The sequence below is a fragment of the Trichosurus vulpecula genome, chromosome 6, assembly GCF_011100635.1.
Source record: "Trichosurus vulpecula isolate mTriVul1 chromosome 6, mTriVul1.pri, whole genome shotgun sequence".
NCBI classification, from domain to species: Eukaryota; Metazoa; Chordata; class Mammalia; order Diprotodontia; family Phalangeridae; genus Trichosurus; species Trichosurus vulpecula.
The window spans coordinates 170,523,006-170,549,828 of NC_050578.1; the positions used below are offsets into that span (position 1 = coordinate 170,523,006).

General features: G+C 38.6%; 1 protein-coding gene across 1 annotated transcript in view; it reads right to left on the reverse strand.

Moving 5' to 3' along the window:
* Positions 1-13,075, reverse strand: part of NWD2 (NACHT and WD repeat domain containing 2) — a 176,213-nt gene extending 163,138 nt beyond the window's left edge. The window contains exon 1 of the mRNA XM_036762387.1: positions 12,925-13,075. Coding sequence (XP_036618282.1) covers positions 12,925-13,075 — 151 coding nt within the window. The remainder of the gene's footprint in view (positions 1-12,924) is intronic.
* Positions 13,076-26,823: the final 13,748 nt, after the last annotated feature.

The following is a 26,823-nucleotide window of genomic DNA, read 5'->3' on the forward strand; positions in this document are numbered from 1 at the left end:
AAATTTGATGAGAAGCAGATAAATTGGTGAAAATCTTTGCATCAGGCTTTTGTGATGAATATCTCTTTTCTTACATAAGGATCAGAATGATTTCCTAAATTGATAGTCAAAGTTTATGAAGAGGTAGTTTTCAGAGAAAGAAATCCAAGCTATCAAACCACAAAAATTCTCTAAATAGCTAATAATTAGGAAATGCAAGTTAAAACAACTCTGAGGTTTACCTCACACCTATCATGTTGGCAGAGCTGACAAGAAAAGTAAAATGACAAATGCTGGAAGAGGTTGTGGGAAAACAGGTACACTAAAGTACTGCTGGTGGAGCTATGAACTGGTCCAGCCATTCAAGAGTGCAATTTGAAACTGTACCCCCCCCAAACTGTTAAACCACATATACATACTCTTTGACCCAATGATACCACTGCTATGCCACTTATCATCTATATTGGTCTATATAACAATAACATTAAGGAAAGAGGTACCATATGTACAATAATATTTAGAGCAGCACTTTTTGCAATGGCAAAAAAGGAAACTGAGGGAGTGCCCAACAGTTTGGGAAATGGCTAAACAAGTTACAGTATAGAAATGAGATGAAATGCTACCATGCTGTAAGAAATGATAATGGAGATGATTTTGGAGAAACATGGGAAGACTTGTATGAACTGATACAGAGGAAGAAAGCAGAATTGGGAAAACAATTTATATAATAACAACAATATTATAAAAATAATCAACTTTGAAAGACCTAGGAATTCTGATTAATGCAATGACTAGTTACCACTCCAGAGGATTCATGAAGAAATATGCTACCTAACTCTTGATATAGGTGATAGACTCAAGGTTTCAGATTGAGACACACATACATACACATGTTTAAATATGCATACATATATACCTATACAGACATATGTATATATGTGTGTAGATGGCCAGTGTGGGAGTTTGTTTTGCTTGACTATACACGTTTGTAACAGGGGTTTTGTTCTTGCTTTCATGATGAAGAGGGATTAGGGAGAGTGGAGAGATAGAGAAGACAGATCTTCATTTTAAAAAAGTTAATTTGAATCAAGGCAAGCTATAACTACACGATTTCTCTGATCTACCAGGTTTGTAGCTCTGTCAAAAAAGAAATGAAGTTAGCCTAGAATGATTTGTACTGGATGATACCCTGCTGTCTCTTCATGGTCACTTCTTTCTTTTCCAGGTGTTCATTACCCATCTCTTCTTTAATAATATATTCTAGAATTCTGCCACTGAACTTACCTCACTGGCTTACAGTTCACAGAGTCATTCTTTTCCTTTGATTTGATTTGTAAAAGTTGGGACGCTTATGTGCTAATCCAGCTCCACAGAGTCTCTCCTTTTCTCCACAGTCTTTCAAAGATCACTAACAATGGCTCAGCATTCATAGCTGCCAATATCTTGGAATATAGTACATTTGGCCCTAGTAATTTGAACTTATCAATGGAAGCTAGGATCTATCATATTTACCTATTTGAAAATCACCTCCTTTAAATTTATTCTTGCTTCAGAGAACACTGGCAATGAAAACCAAAGGAAAATAAGAGATGCTCTCTCTTCCAGGTTAGCCATTAAACCACTTTGAATGACAATCCTATCCATTCTTTGATTACTTGCTTAACCACAAAATAGCTAAAAAAATTTTTTTGTTGTCTTTAGCTTTCCTCATTAGATTCAACTCCTTTTGATCTTTAACCCTCCTGTCACTGTTCTTTTCTTTGAGGGGAGAAGGGAAGACAATTGGAGTTAAGTGACTTGCCCAAGGTCACACAGCTAGTAAGTGTGTCAAGTGTCTGAGGCCAGATTTGAACTCAAGTCCTCCTGACTCCAGGGCCAGTGCTCTACTCATTGAGCCACCTAGCTGCCCCCTGTCACTGTTCTTACAGGGCTTTACACACTTTGTATTTATACTGTTACCAGGCTTTGCTTCCATCTTCCATACATAGTATTCCTAAATCCAAGTTCATCAGTAAGTTACCAGTGCCACTCCATCAGTCTCTATAGGCAACTTTCAATTTCTCTCCTCACTAGAATTGTTTCACTTTCATTTTGTGCCTTTAGGACTTAATTTCAACAAACATCTATTAGCTTCCTATCCCTCTGGGGCTGATGTTGCCTGATGAGTTTTGGTACATAAGCTCTTATGATCCTTTCTCCGAACTCTGAAATCTGCTCTCCAAAACCAGAGTCCATATCAGATTATGCACAGCTTTTCTCCCTATTTAAGATGGAACTCACAAGGTTTTCATTATTCCCACTCTGGAAACCAGTTCCTTCTTTTTGGGAGAACAATAAGCCAGAAAGTATACTTTCTTTTCTTTTAAAAATGTTTAAATTCATTTTTAACTTAAATATGGAAAGAAAAAAAAACACATTTCCATGTACACAGCACAATATGAAAAGAGGATTCAATATAACACTGTGAATTTCCATTTCATAGTTTACCTTTTTTTTGAAAAACTATATAATAAATACTATACATCATTTTCAAAGCTACCCTGCTTTTCTGTGCTTCCTTCTAAGTTCTATTTGTTCTCTACTGTGCTTCCTTCTAAGTTTTCTACTCTGCACTTTTAATTGTTTTCTCCCTCCTCCCTACCTTACCCTAGAAAGGCTATCATTAGACACAAATGTGTGTGTGTGTGTGTAAAATCATGCTATGCATACTTCTATTTATCAGCTTTTCTCTGGATGTGGATAGCATCTTCCTTCATAGATCTTTTGTAGCTGATTTGAATATTAATAATACTCAAAATGACTTAGTCATTCAAAGTTTTTCTTAGGACAATATTGCTGTTACTGTGTACAACATTCTCTTGGCTCTGCTCACTTCACTCTGCATTATTTCATGCAAGTCTTTCCATGTTTTTCTTTTTTTTTTTTTTTTTTGTTTTTTTTTGGCAGGGCAATTGGGGTTAAGTGACTTGCCCAAGGTCACACAGCTAGTACATGTGTCAAGTGTCTGAGGCCGGATTTGAACTCAGGTCCTCCTGACTCCAGGGCCGGTGCTCTGCTGACTGCGCCACCTAGCTGCCCCTCCATGTTTTTCTAAAATCAAGCAGCTTGTCATTTCTTACAGCACAAATAATCTTTCATCACAATTATACGCCACAACTTGTTTAGCCATTCCCCAATTGACCGGCATCTCCTCAGTTTCTAATTCTTTGCCACCACAAAGAGCTGCTATAAATATTTTAGAATGTATGAGTTCTTTTCTCTTTTCCCTAATTACCTTGGGAAACAGACCTGACAGTGGTATTGCTATGTCAAAGAGTATACACAGTTTTATAACTCTTTGGGCACAATTCCGGAATGCTCTCCATAGAAGGTATATATGTGAAAAACTGGTGCCTTCTGTTATCTAAATTTACATCACCATGCAGGCAGAATTAAACATGATATTAAAATGTTTTTGAAAATTTGGGGGCCATCCACTGTTGGATTATAGAATTTAGATCAGAAAGAAACCTCAGAGATCAGCAAATCCAACATTCTTATTAATAGACAAGGAAACTGAGGCTGAGAGAGACAAGTGACTTGTCTCAAGTCATATTTAGGGCTTTTCTTCTGAAAACACTTTTAGATAAGTAAATCCATTTCCTCCTTAGGTTCCAATCTTAGTATTTTTATAAATAAACTCTTCCCATTTTTGGCTAGCCATGTTTTAAATTATGTATATTTATAATTTGAGTTTTACCTTAGCTAAATTTTCACTTCTATTAATGGACTTTGCAACCATTTAGATCCATATTTTATTATTAGTTGTAACTCTTTTCAAGTAGCAATATACCACATTTTCTTAACTTTGCTAGTATTAATTTCCAAATAACTTTGTTACAGATTTGTAGCTGTCCCACTTTGTATCCCATGGTTGAGTATTTATTACAAACATTGGGAGAAACCAGTACTCAGAGTTTCTATGGTTTCTTCCTTGTTATTGTACATGGAACTCTATAGCAGCTTATGGGACCCTAACATTAAGAAATCTATTTTTGGTTGGGTTATCTGTGGGGGGATTCTGGATATTCCTTAGGGCCCTCTAAGGGTAGTATCAATAACTTGTCCATTATACATCAATCATAGTCCTCAGGTAGAAGCTATATGAGTTGTAGATAGAGAGGAACCATGATTTAGTTAGAGGTTGGAATAGAGTGCTAAAATTCTTTCCAAATCCAAAGTTCTGTGATTTCTTTCTAAAGAGCTGGAGTTGGCTATTGTAGTCCAGTGCTTCAGGTATCAATTGTCAATGAAGGAGGGTTCTCTTAAACACTTATTAATAGACTGCAAGCTCTAAGGGTAGAAGGTACCATGTTTTGTTTCATCTTTATATTCCCAACAGGTAGTACAATGCTATATACATTATAGACACTCAATAAATGTTTTCTGAATTAAATAAGACTGACTTGACAGATTCTGCCTCAAGAGCAAAATTCACATCACTGTGTCGTACTTTAGAAACATTTACTCTTACCACTAAATTAATTGTCTAGAGTAGGAACTTACTGGATTTGTCTGAGAGTGGGATGGTGATATCTATGAACTTTCTTGACCATACTGGGGAGAAACCATGTGGTATAGTAGAGAAATCACTGGATATACAAACTGAAGTATGTAGATTCAATTCCTTTCAGATGTTTGTTAGTTTTATGACCCTGGCAAGCCTCTTTGTCTCCCTGAGACTCAACTGTTTACTCATATGAAAAATGGGGATAATAATACTCAGCATCTATACTTTATAGGGTCACTGAGATAATATATAAAACATCCGAAAGCTTGAAAATAGTGTATAAATGCCTGTTATTATTTTATTGGAATTTGTCTGAATTGACTTTATTTGATTTTATACTGTAATCCCAATATATAGTGGTTGTGAGTGGGTAAATCTTCTAAATACCTTAGTAGGCTAACATTCCTACAAGTTTACCCTAGAGAATAAGCACAGAGTTTGCTTACTGGATCCATCTCCATTTTCTCTGTCCTACTTCGAGCTCCTCCCTCATTTAGGGCTATTTATCCAGGGCAACAGTGCCACTGAAAGTTCCCTTGAGAATGGGAGAGGCAGAAGAAAGGGGAATTGATATAATACTACTTTGTATAAAGTCATTGAAGGTCAACTTTAGCACCTGTCTCAAATGACAACAAATATTATTTCTTTCTCTGAATCCAATCTATGCCCTCTCTAATCCAGTTTTTTTTATAAAGCTACCAAATGTTGATTTTCCTAAAGTACAGGTCTGACCATGTCACTGCTTTGCTCAAGAAGCTTCAGTGTCTCCTTGATGCCTCTAGGAAAGAAATAAATTAAGCTGGCACTTAAGACCTTTCATAACTTGGCTTCAGTCCATATTTCTAGGCTGATTCCACATTATCTCCCTCATGAGATAACTCTGTATTCCAGATTGCCTGTTTACTCTTCCCTCTATACCACATCCCATCTGCTGTTTCCATGTATTATTGTATAGACTTTCCTCTATGTTGGAAGGCTTTTCCTTCCTGAATTCTAATGCTTGGAATGCCGAGTCTCCTTTAAGGCTAATCTCAAGTGCCAGCTCCTTCAAATTGGTCCCCCAATACCTCCCCTATCACTATGTAGTTAAAAAAATAGTTTATTTATCTGTGAACATTCTGCTCTGCCTAGTGGACTGTAAGTTCTCTGAGGGCAGACAAGGAACGTTTCATTTTTGTCTTTGTTATACCTGGAGTCTAACACAGCACCTGACACACAGTAAGCACTTGTATAGGTTTTCTGATTGATCTTTCCATGGCCATATAAGGATCTATTTCCACAGAACCTCCTTCTCCCCCCTCTTGCCCTCCAACTATGGTGAAAAATTTGGACTTAAATATTGAAACAACGAGAACAACTGCAAGATAGCTCGATTTTCCCAGAATATTTAAGTAAAACTTATATAAACATGATTCTAGAAGGGAAAAATTGTGTCTGTGTATGATGCACATAGTAGGTAAAAATAAATGTTTTTTAATCTGACTGACAGCAATACTACAATTTGAGATAATTCATAGCACTTGTGAATTAGTAATGTTAGTGGCAATAGATAGCAATATGGATTTAGTAATAATGATAATAATAGTGAACATTTATATAGTACCTATTATGTGTCAAGCACTTAATAAATATTATCTGATTTGATATTCACAATAACCCTGGTAAGTAGGTGCTATGATTATCCCTATTTTATAGATGAGGAAACTGAGGCAAACAGAGCTTTAAATTACTTGCCCAGGGTCACACAGCTAATGAGCATCTGATTCTGGATTTGAACTCGGGTCTTCCTCACTCTAAGCCCACCACTCTATCCACTGGTACATCAATTGGAGCTTGCAGTGATCTGACAACTCTTTTGACCGCATACAATCATATCACAGATAAGCAAACTGAGGCCTATAGAAATCAAGTGACTTGCTCAAGGTCCCACAGGTGAAAGAGAAAGAATTTAAACCTAGATGGAACATTGCCCAACCAATGCCCCCAAAGGAAGTGCCACCACAAGAGGTCATAAATATTTTATAGTAAGGCTCTGCTAAGTTCTATTTGCATTTCATTCTCTCTGATTCACCTTTTATAAATGAATGATGCAATTCCCGCAGTGTAGCAGGAATTGAATTATCAATAAGCTGTTAGGCATGATTTATTAGTGGAGCAGAATACGTTTATAGTCTAGGTCATACTTCCTCTTGAGTCTCCACCTAAATGCTAAGTGCATTTATTATGTCATGGTATATGATGATAACATCATCCTAGGCCATTAGCTCTGCAGTAACTCAAGGGAATGAGTGTCCTGTGTTTAATAACTAACACTATTTCTTTCAAACTTTCATCACTATATCTCACATTTGATTATGGTTTTGAACAAGTCATTTAACCTCATGCTATCTCAATTTTCCTCAACTGTAAAATAAAGACAAATAGTATTAAGTACCTAAAATGATTAAGGAACACTTTTAATGTGTTGAGGGCAAAATAAAAATAATAGCTCCACATGTTTTTCTTGAAAACTAAATTTGCCTTCTCTTCTTGTAGCATCATTTCTAATACTATTTACTACTAAGTTGTATCTGAGCTGTGTTAAGTTGATTTTATTTCTCTCTTCAACTGTCTCTATAATGTACAACAATAGAAAATGGAACTGAAGATGTTTGGGAAGATACATTTTGGGGAAGAGGTGCTTAATTCATACTGAACTTTATGAGCCTGATATTAATCTGCTGGTAGAGAAAGTGGGCTCCAGCAGACTGTACCCAGTACCATACCTTCATATGTATGTGCATACTACAAATGTGTGTGTGCACATTCCCACACATAGACGATAGAGCAAAAGCCAGAGAAACAGAAAGATTGGAGGGAGAAACATAAAGGAAAGGAAAGCAGTGAAAGGGGATGGGGAGGAAAAAGAGGGAGAGGGAGAAAGAGAGAGACAGAGAGGGACAAAGAAAATGAGTATGAATGAATAATGTAAACTGTAGTAAAATGTCTCTCCTTTTGTACTGGTGGTACTCTAGCTGCCTGGATAATGCTTATACAAAAAGAGTATCACTCAGAAGCCAAAGGACAAGTTTGAAGTAGGTCTATCAAATATGCTTTCCCATTTTCCTATAAAGCATGATCATGTCTGCTCTCTGTCCATTGTAGTTTGTCTTTCCATGGACCTAAAAAGCATATGTGTTTTAGGGGTGGACACTTCTATTAGACAGCATAGGGGGAGAGAAGAAAAATAGCTCGGTGACAGCCAACTCCTCTTTTCTTTTCCAGAATGTTAATCTGGGTAAGTGGCAGAATCAAGAGAAAAGTGCCCAAGTAATGTGCAAGCTAATTAAAGTATAGTATTTTGTCTGTGCTTTGTAATGATCATTGTATTTGGAAGGTCTAAGTCTGGTTGGCACTTGGAGACCATGGACAGAGTGCTTCCTAACTCCATCCCCTCTCCCTTCTAATCCATGCTAGACTAATCTTCTTTACTCATAAATATAGTCATAGGACTTTACTGCCTCAAGCCATTCAATGGTTCCTATTACCTACTGAATAAAATTTAATCTCCTTCTTTGGCCACCTATCTTTTCAGCTTTATCCCACACTTCTCTGCTTTACATACTTTAAGCTCAGCTTGAACTGGACCACTCGCCATCCACTAATCAATCAATCAACAAGTATTTATTAAGTGCTTACTAGGTGTCAGGCAGGCCAGGTGGCACAGTAGACAGAGTGCTGAGTCTAGAGTCAGGAAGACTCATCTTTCTGAGATCAAATCTGGCCTTAGACACTTACAAGGTATATGACCCTGGGCAAATCGCCTGACCCTGTTTGCTTCGATTTCCTCATCTCTAAAATGAGCTGGAGAAGGAAATGGCAAATCATTCCAATATCACTGCTAAGAAAACCCCAAATGGGGTCCCAAAGAGTTGAACATGACTGAGAAATGAATGAACAAGCACTAGGAATACAAAGACAAAAATGAATCAGACCCTTCTTTGAGGAACTCATAATATCTTTTCCTTATCCCTAATAGTAAAGTCTTACTTTTCCTTTAAAACTCAACTCAAATGCCATCTCATCCATGAAGTCTTATTTCCCTTGGTCCTCATACAGCATTTTGTTCATACTTCTCTTATACTCTTTTTATGTTTGTTTGTTTTTGGGTGTTTGTGTGTATTACAACTATTTATATATGGGCTATATTTTGTGTATGAGACCATAAGTTCCACAAGGGCAAGGATCAAGTCTTATCTAAATTTTATATCTCTCCCTGTCTGCCAGGAAGAAATAACCTGCATTCTCTCTCTCTATAGATACATAGATAAAATTGAATTGACTTGAGACAATCTTCTTTAGGTCTCTTCAAACTCTGTGATTAATATGTTGGGATGTAAATGTGGAGTATTTATTTTTCATATAACACCTATCAGTGATATTACAGAAGGATTTTTTGCACTGAGTAGGAGATTGCAGATGAGCTTTAAGCTTTTTCTATGGTTTTAAGATAATACCATCACTCTGTAAACATAATTCTTCCTCTGTATGATGAGGAATGGGCTTGAATTGATTTGTTGTTCATTGGGGAACTGTTCCACTAACACCCATGCCCAGAAAACAGGGCTCTGGCACAATACTGAAATACTCATTTAGGCCACTTGGGCCACAGCACAGCAAACTGTGGCCCAGAGGTAGAAGGCAGGGTAGGATAAAAGTGAATCAGAAATGTTAAGTTGAGATCCAGCTTCTCAGTGTCTTCTGGCAAGTGTATTAGGTATTTGTAGAAAGTAATCACCCAACTCTAGTTCACTATGGCTGTCAAGAGCTACTACTAAGGGTAGCAAACATGTTTCTAGCCTATAATATATTACTATCAAAATGAGACATAAGTTTGAATGGACCTGAGGACATAGGAGAGAAATGAAAGATGTGTGTTTGTTGCTTGTCCCTTTCTTGACTTAGAGGAGAGAATACAGCCAGACCAACCTTTTAAAACAAATACCTATTAAATCGATAATGATAGGGAGAGTCTTGGGCATGATTATTAGAGCAATGAACATAATTCAGCATAGGGAAGCTTTTGTTTAGAGAATAAATTAAAACTAAGCTGCTTTTATAAGGAAAGAACAGATAATGTTCCTTGACTTAATTTAACAGTTGAAAATATCTTTAGAATTGGCTGAGAATCTCATAATCGATGTTACCAACACACAACCATTTGTGCGCTGAAATAGTATCCAGGAAAAGCTTGCAGTAAAGTGTTCCTCAGAAAGAGCTGTTACTAAGATTGCAAGGTGTCACACTTAGATTATAAGAAAATAACCTATTTTACTCAGATTCATTCAATATGTCATTCTCCCTTGTAATGTAGCTAAAATTCAAGGCTGTAGGAGTTTGTCAGGTAAGCTTCCCATTTAAGATAATTAAGAGCCATGTGGAATTTGTCTGGGTCAAGGATGTAGAATTACAGGATTAGTTAGTATTCCACCCTCTCCTTCCCTGGGGTTAATAGGAATATTGAATTTTATCTTCATGATTTTGGCAGCAAATGCCAGATAATTGTTAATGGGAATTATGCTGGCACCATCAGGCCCAGAATATGTTTGTATTAATAAGGAGTTTCTTAGGTTGATTGAATCTCCGCTTAAATCAGTACACAAAAAGTCTTCTATGGTATTAGTGAGAGCCTTGCCTAGAATCAAGAACTCAATGATCTTACACATGCACTAAAGCCAATATTTACCATGAAATATAACTAATTTGAGGAAGCATATAAAATGATCAAAGAAGGTTTGTTCCTGTATTACTTAATTCAATATTAACTCATTAAAAATTTACCACTGCCAATAAGTTAAAAACTAGGCAAAAATGAACTTATTTATATTCTAAAACAAGCTGAAGTCACAATCTTTTTGAACCTCAGTTTCCTTTTCTATAAAATGAGAGGGCTGGACTCTAAGCACTACAATCCCTTTTAACACTAACAGTCTATGATTCCATCATCCTGTATACTATAGTAATAACAGATACTTGATTTCACCATATGTTAAAAAGGCAATGTTGTTTCCAAAGAAAAACAGCAATTGTTGATAACTAACATTTTCATCACTAGACCACTTAATCTATTTTCTTTTTAAATGAGGAAATTTTGTGAGCAATTATTTTGATACATTTTACTAAGATCCTCAACATTCCAAATTATTTCCACTGAAAAGTTAAAAATATAATTTCCCAACATTTTTATTATTTCTCTAATGTACATTTTCAACTTTTCTATTTGTAGCAAATCAACTGGATATTTCAAATATATTTTTCTAAATTACTGTACATATCTTAAGATGTATATATCCTGTTACACATACATATCCCGTATATATCCTATTAATGTATATATCTTAAGAATATCCTAAACACAGATTTTTTAAATGTAAAGTGGCTCTTTAAAAGCTATATGACGTATAAGTCATTTAGGAAGTCTGATCAGAATATTAAAGGAATTTTAAGTGCCTCCTCCCCCCTTAAGTAAAATTTTCTTCTATTATCTTTCATTACTAATTAATGTACATGACCTATTTCATTCTTCATGCAACTTCCCTGTCATAATTTTAAAGTTATACTGGAAACTTTTGGTGCATGCTCATTATTTTATAAGTGAAGTGAAACTTCAAAAAGCTGTCCGTTCTTTTCCACCCTCACTGGCAGAACAGTTAGAGATTGTGACAGGAAGTTCAGTAAAGTGGAGCAGAATCAAATTCAGCTATGATCCTACCTGTGTAACCAGAAGTAATTCATTTCAGCTCCCAAAGCCTTGTTTCCTCTTCTGAAAAATGGGGATAATAATATTTGCACTTTCAGGGTCGTTGTGGGAAAAGTACTTTAGAAAGCTGGGAATTCTGTACAAATATAGGCTATTATTAAATAAGCATGGTGTTCAACAACTGATAAGGTTAATTTTATTACTATTTAATTTTAGTAGATTCTTTAGTAATTCTTTTTACAGTATAACTCACCCATAAAAATGAATTAACTGGACAGATATTTAATATATTCCTATGATATGCAAAGTACCTATACTCAGAGCTAGAAACAAAAAACCAAAACCACCAACTACCAGGCAGACCAGGAAAGGTTATTTCAGTCCTCTGTACTTTGTGCTCATTGCTAAACTATCACCTTGCAAAACAAAAATTCCATTAAGGAAGTTAGATACAGACCCGAGACCATCTCTTCCAACTCCCTCCCCCTTGAGTACTGAGGGTGAGTTAACATCCAGCAATAGAAACAGAAAGACGGTGGAGCTGACTACAAAGACTAACACTGAACAACTAGGACAAAAATTTACTAGCTGGTAACTGTGATTCCTAACGTACCTGAGAAACTTGTAATGAGTCAACAAGTATTTACTGAGCGCACACTAAGTATCTAGTAATGCTAGGTAGCTGCTTCGGACCCACATTTCAAGCTTAAAAAGGAAACCAGAGAGTCAAGAATGTTATCAGCGTAAGGGCCAGAATTGTGCATGGGTAAAAATCAAATGCAGAACAGGGATTTTAAAAAAAGCAAACATTTTTAAAAAACCTATTGACTCGACTTGGCCCAGAGAACCCGAATGCCTCTTCTAATTCAGGCACCAACCACCTCCCTACACTCTCTTTCTTACTCCAAGATCCAGACTGAGCCACCCTTGCCACCCTCTCCCCATCCCCCTCAGACAAACTGCTTCACTTCACCCGTGTCTCTGCTTCAGTTTAGTTTAAAGGTCGCATCTCCAACATAAGGTTTAAAATCATCTCAAAGGGCGACTTCAGCCTGTTACGCGGAAGCCTTCAGTCAGCAGGGGAACTAGCTTGGCCACCCTGCGATGACCCTGTTCTAAGTAAGACGAATCTATTCTTCCTGTAGCAGGGAAAGTGGGAAAGGAAGCAAGGAGATGTTGCTTTACAGATCTTGCTGCAGAGCTGGGGAGTGACAGCAACTACAACTTGAGATTGAGATTGCTGTGGCAAGAAACAGCTTTAACCTTAAAGAAAAAGAGAAAGGGACGCGGTGGGGATGGGGGTGGGGAGCCCTGGACTTGTAGCCTGTATCACTTCCAAGCTGCTCTAGGGCTGGCAGGCACAATTCTGAGCATCGCCAGGTGGCTCACCCAGGCATGTGTGTGGGTCCTGGGGGAAGACAGCAGGCAAAGGGCGGGGGTAGATGTGGGGAGAAAAAAGAAAAAGTAGTTTGCTTTAAAAAAAAAATCAAGCCCAGAGTAGCAGCCGCTTTGTAGGGAAAGAGGAGGGTGGATGAACAGAGGGAAGGGAGAAGCTTGTCAGTCCACAAGACCCACGCTCCAGATAGCCTAGATCAGACAGACCGGCAGACAGACAGACCCGGGGAGAGGGGAGAGGTGGAGACCTTGAGTAAGTTACCTTCAGGATTGGCGCTGATGAAGACCCGGACGCTTCTGCCGGCCGGCACTAGGTGGGAAGGCAAAGCTGTGAGGTTCCCGGAGAAAGCCGCCCGCCGGAGAGCCGAGTCTCGGGCACAGGGCAGCTTGCTGCCCGCCCCAGCCGGCCACATTGCCCACGGTGGCAGCCGCCGCCTCCTCCTCCTCGCCCTGGTTCTGGCTCGGTAGCGCTGGGTAGGGCGATCCCCAAGAGACCGCTACGGCTCAAAGCCGCCCGAAGCTCTACACGGCAGCTAGATCAGCAGGGCGCACCACCTGCCAACTGGGAGCGGCCATACGAACTCCCCAGTCCCTTAGGCTGCTGCTGCCCCCACCACCTCTCCTTTTCTTCCTCCTCCTCCTCCTCTTCTTCCTCCTCTTCCTCCTCCAGTGTCTTCAGCGCAGCGGCGGGCCGGAGGAGCGCTAGGTCAACTGTGGCGGCGGCTACTTAAACAGCACAGGTCTGAGCCTCCGAGCGAGCGCCAGAGGCGGAGAGGGAGGCTATTGGCATCTCTTCTTCTCCTCCACCTCCGCCAGCGCCCCCTCCCCCCGCCGCAAGCCCCCTCCCCCCTTTTCTTCGCAGCACAGCAGCAGGAGGAGGGTGGAGGTGGCGGCAGTGGTGAAGGAGTGTGAGGGGGGTGAGGAGAGAAAACCAAACTTTCTACGCCAAAGATCTCCCGAGTTTATTTTCAGACTTTCGGCACCCAGGCACTCCAACCCACTAAGCCTGCCGCCCCCCTAAAACCAAAAGGTTGTTGTTACGAGGAGGTGTTGAAATGGGGCGGAGATGGCAGGGGGAACCTCCAGACGCCTTGGGACTAGACGTCCTGACAGGTTGCCCCACTTTCGTCCTTCTGCTAAAGGAAAAAAAGAAAGCTTAAAAAGAATGACCCTTTCTTGGGTGGCTGCTTTTCCGAGTGTTAAAAAGCACTTGAATCTCTCCCCAACACTTGCCCCGTCTCCCCCCAATTCGCGAGTTTGGGCACCTTCACGTTCTCAGTTTACAAGTACAGTGTAAGGCTGCCTCAAAGTTAGACGCCTGAGCGCGCACACACGCACAGGCAGTCTGACCCCTGTCTGGGCCGGGTTCGCTGCGCGCAGGTCAGAGGAACACGAAAGTGTCTTTAAGTGCAGAATGTGAAGCAGAAAGACATTTCCTTGGATATTTAGTAAGGATTGAGGTGCGGCCGAAGGGAAGGGCTGGATTCTCTGCTTTGTAGCATCCCCTGGCTTTTTCTACCCTCTCAAAGCTGGGCTGGGCGGAGCTGGGATTTTTTTTTTTTTAAAGGAGACTTCCTTTCACTGTTCTCATGGTCGGATAGATTTAAATCAGGTCTGAGACCTTTCTTTGAGTGGACCCTGCCAGGAAGCCCACCTAGCTCGTGTACAAAGCAAAGGCTCAGAGGCTTGTTTTCCTTCCCCGGAGGCGGGTTATTTATTAATTCATACGGATGTTGGGGCTCAGAATATCTCAGCTGCATGCGGGGATGCAGGGACCCGGCGCGGTGCTTCAGAGAGAGAGCAGCTCTCCTAGCAGCCGTAGGTGGCGGGGAGTCTTGGAGAGCGGTTCCCATGAAATATTTAAAAGAAAAAAAGGTTTTGGTCAAGGTGGGGGAGGGAGCAAGAGAGAGGAGAATGACTTGGGGGCCATAGCTGCTTGTTGCTCGGGTTGCTTTCTAGTTCACAGAGAAAGGGCGGGGCCGTTCAAGCAGGAGGAGCCTTCCAATGTAGTGGGGTGCTTCTGATGCGCCTCCCGGAGGGCACGAGTGCTCGCGCTCCGCGGGCGTGGACGTCTGGCCCGGCGGGCAGGGTGGGCGTGGCTCGGGGGATCCAGCCAGAGGTGTGAGGAATTGGGTCGAGAGGCGAGTGGGGTAGGGAGTGGGGAAAGATCGCACTTTCGTTCAGTGCTTTACAAATGTACTCATTAACTCCGTGAGGTAAGTGTTAGAAAGTGGTGTTAACCCTATTTTACAGATGAAAACAACTGAGGCTCAGAGTGGTTAAGTGATTGATTATACAGTCATCCAACTAAGTAGTTAGCAGCCAGGATGTCGTTTTTGTTCTCTGACCCCCGGCTTAATGATCTTTCCAGGACACCACACAACTCTCCCTTTTTATGGGGATGGGCCGGGGCAGGGGCGGGACGCGACACCTTGAGTAATTTCATTGTACAACTACAGCTCGTTTTCACAGTCTTAAGGTTTTCAGAGCACTTCCCAACAATCCTTTGAAATAGAGTGCAAGTATTATCCTTTTTATTTTTTTTTATAGAGGAAGAAAGTGAATATCATTACCACACAGACAGTCTAAGACTAGAAATCACCAACAGCTTTTGAGTTGGAAAGATTCTTAGTCTCTATACAGGTACTTTTTGTCACTGGCATCTGCCCCTTGAAAAATGCTTATTCCCAAGCAAGTTTAAGAGCCAAGGAAAATGCAATCATTTAGAGTTTAGGATCCCAGGATGTAGATCAGGAAGGGACCTGAGAGTTCATTTAGGGCTGTCATTTTATACAGAGAAGTTACAGTGACTTTTTCAAGGCCACACAGAGGTATTCAGTAGCAGAGTCTAGATTTGCACCAAGGTGCTCTAAAATCCACTGCTTTTGCTACTACTTCACAGCAGCTTTGGGGGTAGGGCAAACATAGTGTACAAGCGCCCACCAATCCTGGGGCGTAGAGATCTAAACTTTTTTTGCCAGGGGGAGTTATTTTCTTCTTGCAGAAGTCTGAAGCTGAGGATGCAGGGTGCTGACAGGTACCAAGAGTTAGGGAGTATACTTTATAATCTAAACAAGTTGTTTAGACTTAGAATATCCAATATGCCAGCAATTTGAAAGTCAACTAGGTAAAACTTGAAATATCTTTGTCTAGTTTGAGGGCCCCCCAGGGAGACAGTTTTCTGCCCCTGAACTCAGTTACCTTGTGTGGATGGTGGTTCAGAAGCAGCAGATGCTGCTGTGCTGCTTTCTCTGGGCTCATTGCCATCTCTGGGGAGATTGCTCCTTAGAGAACACTGGACTTTAGGGGTGGCACTTCCATCCCTTATAGCCAGGGGGCAGACAGCTCTTTCTTCTTTGATGCATTTCTCACCAAATTCAAACGAAGTAATTTTGAACATGCAAAAATGTTATACTCATTAACTATGCAGTTTCACACTCTCTGCCCTAATAGCATCACTCCTATGGATGATATCTCTGAATGAATTGGAATCACTCTGTCATGAACTTGGGAGAAACCCAGAAGGTTAATAATGTAACTATAGGCAGATTCCACAGCCCACTCAAACTTTTACATAGTGGGGATCAAAAAATCTAGTTGAACTTAATTTGACTCACAGTACTGTTTTTAGAAGATTCAGACACAAAATCTTATTTCCAGTGCATTCGTCAAAGTACTTGAAGGCATTAAGAATTAAATTTCTACATTCTCTCTGTCCCCTCCCCCCTCTTTTTTGTCTTCTACATCTTACCTACATCTCAATGTGCTGCATTTTCTTATTATGACTTTGGGGTTTTGGCAGCTTCCATAACCTAATTAAGTGTCCCAGACAGGCCACAGTTTAGCATTAGCCAATGTCACTGCAGATAAAGGGCAAAAGGAATGAATTCCATACACGTAGTCAGCAAGGCTAAGTTCAGAAGGACTAACTACAAACACAGCCTAACTAGTACCATGAGCTGACTAACCACTGACTCCATTGTGTGATTTCAGGGGTACTTATAAACAGTCCAACCCCCTCCTGGAATAGTGCTGCCATGTATTAAAAATACAATCCTTAAATTGCAATTATTTTTAGAAAGGTTAGTGCATTAAGTATCCTGAACCTTAGACGAGTTGATTCAGTAGATCTCCTTCCATTTTAGGAAGGATCTGCTGTAGCATGAGGGCCCGGGAAACCTGAGGACAGAAGAGGACACAGATGGGAGGTGGCTAGTGCTAGGCCAGGGAACATAGAGGAAACATATAAATGTTTCCTTGCTACAGAAGTGTGGCTGTCAAGGATTCTGAGGGCAATTTAATTTAGATCAATTCAACAAGCATTATTAAGTACCTACTGTGTGCCAGCCATTGTGCTCTACATTGGGGATACAAAAACAAAGCAAAAAGAATTCCTGTCCTCAAGGATTTTTGCATTCTGTTGCCCAGTATCTAAGCTGGCACCTCCAGGAAGGAGAGTTCAACTCAGACATTGCCCTACACAAACCAGAGGGATTTAAAGTATCTGAAGAAGGGAACATTGTGTGAGAAGAATACAGAGGAAAAAACCCAGGAATGAGCTAGTAGAATTGAGTGCCGAAGAACCACCAGGTTACTTGAAAGCCTCTCCTCTCCAGACAGTTTGGGCACTAACCTGGATGATGTAGTATTATTGGATCTTAGAGCTAGAAGGGAACTTAGAGGATCTGTGCCTCCTGGAATACTTAAGCACAGCTTGACCATTTTAATAAGATTGATTATATTCTGTACTATGTGATATATAAAGATAATTGATATTGGCTGCATAATATATAGTTAGCATCACATACATATTTAAGATTACTGAGTATACTAAATCAATTAAGTTTTCATATGACTTGGAATGTATGAGCCAATTCCATAGAATTTAAGAATTTCCTGACAGCCACTTTTGGGATTTACATTTTTTTAGCTCACATTGAATGGTGTGTCACTTACCAAAATGATAGCATTAAGTGATCAAATATAGGTTGCTACTGTATTCTTTTTTTTTGAGGCAATCAAGGGTTGTTACTGTATTTCTTCTTACCAAAGATTTTGATAGATGTCTCAAAAATTTTATACCTTCAAAAAAAGCTTTAAAGAAGCTTCTAAATATGAACCAGTGCCTACTGGATATTCTCTGATCTCTGAATTCTGTGAATGTCTAAACTTTCTTTGCTTTATAAACTTGTGGATCCCAAGACCCTGTCTCACCAGAAGGAAAATGGTTTGTCTTGTTAACATTTCTTTTTCATTGGACCCTTGTACTGAGAATGCATTGACAAATTGTGTGTCTACCTGAGAGTAAGTAGTCTAAGTGTTCTAAGAGACACATTTCACATTGATAAGTCTGGAAGTAAATCTACCCTTTTCTGGCATGAATGTGAGTGGATCAACAAGCATTTATTAAGTGCTTCCCATGTGACAAGCATTGTATTTGTCTGTATCTGATGACAGACAAAAATGAAAGTCTCTTCTTTATGAGCTTACATTCTATCGGGAAGACAATGTTGTAGAGAGATAGTATGTAGGTAAAAATGATAAAATCTGACCACTGATTCTATACATGGAAAATTCCTAGGTTGAGAGCCTGAGAGACTAGAGGGCTAGTGGTGCCCTCTACAGAAGTATAGAAGGTTTTTTTGGAAATTAAATGAATTCTGGTTTGGACACATTAAGTTTGAGATGCGTGTGAGTCGTGTATGGACTGTCCAATAAGCAGGTGGTAAATCTATATAGATTTGGGAGTCATCTACTTTTGGGAGACCTTCAGTCAATCTAGTGTCTCTAAATAGTATTGACTTGGGACATGATGCAGTAATAAGGGGATGCAATGGAAATTAGGTTTGATTTAAAATTGGAGGACCTGGGTTCAAATTCTGATTCTACTGCTCACTACTTGTATGATGCTGGGCAAAGCACTTAATCTCTCTCAGCCTCAGTTTTTCTCATGTGTAAAATGAATGGGTTATATTAGGTGATCAGTAAGGTCCCTTATAGCTTTAAATCTATGGTCCCTCCTTTCCTCTTCTCCCCTTTGTTTCCTCAGCAGTGTAGAGATCTAGAAACATCCAGAAATGAGAAACTTTGGGCAACAGCGAGTGTATCAAACCTTGTGCAAGAGACCCTGGAATTGCTGAGTAGGTTATTCCCTGGCCACTCCCGTGCCTTGCATGCTCCCTGAGTAAAAATCCATAAAAAAGGATGGATACCACCAAATTCTTAGACCAAGTAGAAGAGATCCAAAACCAGACAGGAATCTGAGCCAAAGTCACAAGGTGAGTTAGTAGCAGAGCTGGGCCCAGAACCCTGTTTTTAATGACCTCTGGTCTACTACCATGCTGCCCTTGTTTAACTTTCGAACACCATTTCAGATGTGTGACCACTTTTCTGTTTAGTCATCCACAAAATGACCCCTCTACCATCAGTTTGGCCCTAAGTCTGACCAGAAGAAGCATTTCTCAGACATGTGGGTGCCCTATTTTATGAAAAACTTTCATGGACTGGAAAATATCCAGAAGAGGGTGACCTGAGTTGGGGATGTTGAAGCCTGGAGAAAACTTAGAGTGTTGTCTTCAGGTCCTTGAAGGCCTGCTATACAACAGAGAGATTGATTCTCTTTGGTTTGCTTGGACCTAGAGGGAAGAAATGGGAAACTGTGGGAGGCGCATCAGTCTATGTCTGGAAAAAATCTTCCTACAACTAGAGCTCATCAGGAGTGCAATGAGCTTCCTCATGGGCTAGTGAATTTCACATCATTGGAGACCTTTAAGTAGATTCCAGATGATGACTTCTGTGGGATATCGTAGATGAGATTTCCACTCATATAGGACTGAATATTCTTTGAGGTTTCTTACAACTCCAGAGTTCTGTGATTTTTGTAATGTGTACACACACATTTGTATCCCTACATTTATATATAAACACATGGAGTGCTTATACCTACCCACTTCTAGGCCACCAGAGGTATTTGGGGGTTGGTATGAGTAGGACCAGAAAGTTATTGCTATGTAAAATCCACCATAGCAGTCTCTTCAAACCCACATTAAGGTAGGAACCCAATTAGCATGTATCATTGGCTCTTCTCTAAATCCATACCTTCAGAAGTGTGGCAAATGAGTGATGTAGTTGGATATAAACTAGAAAAGATTGGTAGAGTGGTGTGTCTTGTGGTTTCCCAAGCCTAAGGAGGACAATACAATTTATATTTATGATAATTATATCCCTGCTATTTTCAATGCCTGCTCTTTAGACGGAAGGTGAAAGAGCAGGAAAGCAGAGACACAAAGTCATATGTGCCTGTCAGAGGACTCAGCTCTTCCAACTTCCAGTCTCGTGATGCAGCCTAGGTGATAAGACTTCCCACTTACTTGTTTATAAAGTGAAAAATTTCAGTCTATGTGAGAATTGTCAGCATAAGATTTTGCCAACATGGATTGTTGATTTAGAGGTGTCTGTAGCATGATAGCATCCATAGCAGCTCAGTTTTAAATAAAAAGCTACACCTTTTTGTAGTGGTTGTCTGATTTTTTCATGACTCAGAAGTTCTAACTTTGTATCCAGCCCCCTCCAAATCTGTTTAGTGTATTTTTCAGTCAGTCCATATATCTTCTCATGCTATTATTAGAGAAGTGTAAACAAAATATGCCAAATATACTTTTAAAAAGAAACACTTTTCTTTACCGGTAGACTTTAGATTTCTTTAGATTTTATTTTTTTCATTTCTAAATGGGCAACTTAGTTTTTAAAAATATATAATACTTACTTGTTATATTTATGTATAATGCAACTAATTGATATTCCCCAGTTGATAAATGGTCAAAAGATATGAACGGGCAGTTTTCCAATGAAGAAATCAAAACAATTTATAGTCATGTGAAACAATGTTCTAGATTATTATTGATTAGGGAAATGCAAATTAAAACAATTTTAAGATACCATTTTACACCTATCAGATTGGCTAAAATGACAGAAGGGGAAAGTAACAAATGTTGGAAGGGATGTGGAAAATATTGGGACACTAATTCAATGTAGGTGCAATCATGAACTGATCCAGCCTCTAAGGAGAGCAATCTGGAATCATGCCCAAACTATCTATACCCTTTGACCCAGCAATACCACTACTTGGTCTGTTTCCAGGGATATTAGGGAAAAAGGAAAAGAACCTATATATTCTAAAATGTTTATAGCAGCGCTTTTTCTGGTGGAAAAGAACTAGAAATTGCAAGGATGCCCGTCAATTGGGGAATGGCTCAACAAGTTGTGGTATGTGATTGTGATGGAATACTACTGTACTATGAGAAACGATGAGCTCAATGATTTTTAGAAAAACATGGAAGAACTTGCAGAAAATAATGAAGAGTGAAATGAGCAGAACCAGGAGAATACTGCATGCAATAATAGCAGTATTGTTTTAAGAATTACTTTGAATGAATAAGTTATTTTGACTATTATAAATACTCAAATTAACTATAAAGGATTTATGAAGACTCTATCTGCATCCAGAGAAAGAACTGATAAATAGAAGTACGTATAGAATAATTTAACATATATATATATATATATATATACACACACATATATTTTGTGTTGTCTATAAGTGTGCACACATTCCATATGCCAATGGTGAGTGGAATTATCTTTGCAGACATTTTTGTATATATTTTTTTGTTTCTATCATGGAGTGGGATTCCCAGCTTGCTGCAGTAATCAGGCCAGGGTTGGGTAAGCAGACAGTTTTTAGGGCACCTTTTTTAGCCCCTTCTTCACATTAAGAGGTCGGCAGTGTGATCATTAAAAGGCTGCTCAGACATCCAGGGGGCTGCTGAATCCCACTGCTGCTTCCAGTGAGAAACACCCTATGGCCTGGTCCACCTGTGTGAAGGATTGTGACTACAGCTCCCAGTGTATCCGCACCTGCTGGTTTGTCACTTGTCTGTTGCCATAGGACTTTGAGATAGGAATAATGGTAAAATGGTATGAGTGATGTCTTTTGATTCATGAGTAAATTGGATTTAAGTGAGGCAGAGCACCATAAGTCATCAGCCTCACTCTCCGCCCCAAAGGCATTACAATCCAGTGGCAGGACAGAATCAAGACGACTGGTGATGGCTCAAGATGCAGTGGAAGACCTTTGCATCTTCAATGTCTAAACCAGCTCTAAGCGCTCCACAGCACCTGCTTCAGCTGCCTTCATAGCATTTGGAACAAATGGTTCTCATCGGCCCATTCCACCAGGGGGACGTCTTTACATGCTTGGGGTAGACACCCTCCTAACTCGCCAATGGGTTTGAGACCCCTTAGTTACCCTTAGCCTGGTTTAGCCCGTCTGCCAAAATGGTTTACTGGAGTGTGGCTGCTGCACATGCCACAGCTTCTTGGAGCCACAGATGAGAGTTGGGTGGAACAGGTGGACATCAAAGGTGGAAAGCAGCCCTGAAAAGGGCTTGGAAACCATCACACCAGAGGTATCAGTCCTCTCTGAACACACCCTACACTCCACCACACACACATATGTGTGTGTATGTATGCATGTATGTATGTATGTGTGTATATATACATACCTATTTGTGCCTAATGGTAGCCATATGTAGGGGAGTGGGGAGGAAAGAAAAAAAGAAATTTATATTACAATTTTCTTGTATATTTGGAAGGAATCACAGGTCATGTACAGTAGATTTGCAGTTTCATGTGCAATCTTTTTTTTGTATTATGTTATGAAAATGATTCTTTTATTCCGTGAATTAAAAATAAAAAATGATACTCCAAAGGAGACTACTTTTGTCCTGAATTATTTAGTTTTTCTCCCTACCAGTCTGAATTGGATAGGAGTAAAATTTTCTTGTTTTCTTATTCCATCTATGTCACATGGACAGTCTAAAGTAAAGCTACTAAGAAAAAGAGGAATATGAATACACTGATTTAAAAAATATTGTTAGGGTTAAACCAACATTCATATTATATATGAATAATATATAAATGCTTCACATCATATACAATTATATTATTTGTATTATATGATAATTGTATAATGAGATATGTAATATACATCATAATATGTAATGTACTTTATATATGTAAGGATATATAAAAATGTTTTTAGCCTAAAAGTGGTATGTATGTATGTACATATATAAGCGTATATGCTTTCTTATATGTCTATCTCTCTCTCTCTCTCTCTCTCTCTCTCTCTCTCTCTCTCTCTCTCTTGTTCGCACTCTCTCTCTCTCACTCTCTCTCTCTCTCAAGAAGATCTGTGCTTTTATTGGTATAGAGAACCTTCACTTGAGGAAATTCCCTTTACCAGTGCATATTGGTACCTGCTCTGCAATTTATTGTTTTAGAGATTTGCTCGGGGTTACTGAAAGGCCAAGTGATTTGCTCAAGGTCACACAGCCAGTACTTGTTAGAAAAGGAAATTGAATCCAGCTGGCTCTCCCGTGAGGCCTAAAGGAAATCATATATTTGCCAAAAAAATGCTTCACTGTGTCTGCTATGTATATACAGCCCCCAAATCTCAAACCTTAAATATTTCCTCAGATCTGTATGTTTTATTCTAGTGACACTAGACTGACTCAGAACAATTGACTTTGAACAAATGAAATCAGATTGAGCTTGTTTCCACATATTTATTTAGTTCTCTGCCCATTGTGTGCTAGATTTCATGTAATACACATGTATTTCATTGCCTTCTTATGTTGCATCTTAAATTTTGTAGTTTTAAGGATTTATATTACATCAAATAATGGTGCAAAAGTTAGCTTTCTTAAAGAGCACACTTCCATGACTGTTAGAGATGTTGCAGGAGTTATTTGGTGTGGGAAGTAAACTAGTTCAAGAATCTTTCAGTTCCCTAACAAAACAGTGTCAGTGATGTTAAACACAAAGGATAGTGCAGTAAAAAATGAAAATTCATTCAAAGAACTGACAAATGAATTCTATGAAGCAATCTAATTAATTCTTATAAAAGAAGCAAAACTTTCAGAGAGTCCTAAAAGCTGGAGGGGTTGTTGCTGATTCTTCTATAGTGCAGTGTTGGATTCTTGGAGTTGGAAGAACATTGAGATCAGTAAAAACCAATCAAACAAAATACAACCTTAGGTAACCATTGTATGAAGAAAAACATTTGCTTTGAGCAATATAACAATGCAAAGACTACAGTACTGAAGATTGGAAAAGTAGTTTTTACTGATTTTTTTCATTCATAATTATACCATTACTCTTATCAGAAGTCCACATGAGTCTGTAAAATTTGCTTATTTCATCCAACTATTAAACATCTATGCCCAAAAAACATTTGGGGGATTTTTTACTTCCAGTTGGCCTGAGAATCTTGTCCTGTTTGAGAGATTAATGGGCATAATAATAACATCTACCTTCAAGGGTTGTAGTGAGGATAAAATGAGATATTATCTATAAAATGCTTAGCACAACTTAAAGGGCTATAGAAATGCTAGTTGTTGTCATTGCTAGTATTATTTCAGAATTAGAAAAATTCCTAAGTGGAGATGGAACACAGACTTATACCGTGATAGACATTATTGAAAATTAGGATTTATCTAAGAGGAGAATATCAACATGTTTCAGTAGCTTGGGAACTTGTTTGGTTTACACTCCATTGCCAACATATGGGCTAGATTCAGAAAAATGGACTGTCTTTCAAAGATATGCTTAATATCCAATGTGATAAAAGTTTGGCTTCACAAAAAATTTAGTGCGTTGAATGCTAAATGGTATAAAACAAATGGCCACAGCAAAAGGAGACTATGAAAGCTTAATCCATGTAAACATGTAAAAAGTTGTAAGATTTTTTCCATAGGTCAATATATTTTATTTTCTGTTGTTCCAGTTAATTTGAATATTACTGCCCTGTTCTTATGATGCTGCATGTTTATAAGTCATGGGCTACCAAAATCTCAGAAGAATATGGCAGGTCACCTAAAGAGTAGGGGAAGGTACATGGTGGGCATAAGTAGGCTACAAATGAAAAGTTAAGCAGGAGAAGGCTGTTATCAAAAAGATGTATAATTGGGAAAGGATAACTGATGAAGAGTATTTGTGCTCCATTGGTTCCACAGAATATCTAGAAATTTAGAGAAAGGTCCCTAGTACCTTGAGTGTATTTCCTGTGGATGACTTAGAAGGGGACCTGTTCCAAGAGTCACTCAAGATGAGAAGGCATGGATGGATGGATACTATCTGTACCACTAGAGGGAGTACCCGCATCATTGAGATCAGAGCTCCATCCAGATATAAGTGGTAGTCTACTAACAATTTCTTTAAATAATATCTTCCAGGTAACTTTTGCCATTATAGCTTTACTCTCTCTCTTTTATCTCTGATACTGATTATTATTCAATTTTTTATTTAAGTAAATTTTTGACAAAACAATGCTATTAGCAGCAGCACCTTACAGTAAATGAGTTAGGTCATTGCAAAATGCATCTCCTTATAATAACATTTAATAAATGCAAATCCATATTACTGAAAGTCATATGAGAGATTGACAGTTAAGATTTTTTTTGTCACAGCACTCAAAGAAAATTTAATTCAAGAAAAAGAATAATCAGTTCAATATAATTACAGTGAATTTTTTGGGAAAAAATCTATATATTAAATGCAAGATCCAATGCTTTTAAACTCAAGTCAATTCTCAGTTATCCAAGGTGGAGAAGGTCATGGGTCTCCTATTTTGGATACTCTGAAAAAGCCATATCACTTGGCATGGGCTCCAGAACACAAACTCATTTTCATGTTAAACTAAAGAAAATAATTACTATAGTGAGGATTGAAACATCTCTTTCTTAAATGATGGGGGAAAAGTTTTCCCTTATAGGTGTTGTTATTTTCTAAGGGCTCTGAGATAGATTGTATTTGTTTTCCTGACCTAGAAATAAAACTGTTTATGCTTTGAGCCTTGTGAACCTATGTGCATGTTAGAGGAGTTAGTGATTATACTCTGTGGTAGGATATCAGAAACAAATTCCCAGATTGTTTGAATAGAGCAGTGATTAAGGGAAATAAGATGTTCTTAAAGTACACTTATACTCTTTGTGTCAGATGGAAGTCCCTGACACAGGGTTACATTAGGAAGCAGAGCCCTTTGCCCAAAGGATTATATTAGCATGCTGCTAGAGATTTCCTTTCAAGTTGACACCAAGCCACTAATGATTACATTTTTTTAGGTCCAGATAATTCGACTAGTTTTAAATCCACTTAACTGTACTATTGTTTCACTAATGTTAGTTATTTGAAGTTATTCAAAATAGTATAAAAGATTTTGTCACATATTTTGCTAAGATCTAGGTAAAGTCTATTTAGAACAGTTTAATAAGAACCAGTTTAATAAGTTGGTCAAAAGAGAAAATGAGTTTGGTCTGTCAATATCTATTTTTGATGAATCCATTTTGGTTCTGTGTTGCATCTTTTTCTAGATCTTCACTAACCAGCTCTTTAACAATGCATTCTGTATTTTTTCCAGGAATCAATATAAAATTTACTGGTCTAGAGTTTTCAGATTCAATTTGTTTTCCATATCCATTTTACATCAAAACATTTAACCTTCTCTAATACTGAGATACCTTTCCTGATTTCCATAATTTCTCAAAGATCACTCACTGATTTTCCAAGAATTTTTTTATTTAAATCATATAATTTATGACTGAAATATAGACATTATTATGGATAAAGTAATTAGAGGATGCTACTCTTCACAACAGGAGAGAACAGTAGTGTCAATAATGGAGATCACTTGCATTTAGTTTTTTTTTTAGTATAGATGTGAATATTAGTGTGCTTGATCTGATAATATATTTTGATATAAACAATGAGAACAACCCTATGAATACCTGATTCAGAAGACAGGAAGTGGCTCAGATTGTTCCTCCCAACCCCTTTTAAGTGAAATAACATGTTCTTAAAGTACACTTGCACTCTTTGTGTCAGACAGAAGTAACTTAATACTTACTACATTCTAGGGATAATAGCATCAACTCTTAGATTAATAAAAGTACTGTTATCAACTTAATCTATCCTCTCAAAGTTTTTTGGCTTTGTATCTTCTTTGGACATGAAAAAAATAGCACTACTGTTTGAGATTGACTAGGTTTAATTATCTATGAAAGCAAAAAACTGCTAAAAAAAAAAAGCCAAATTCTTCCAA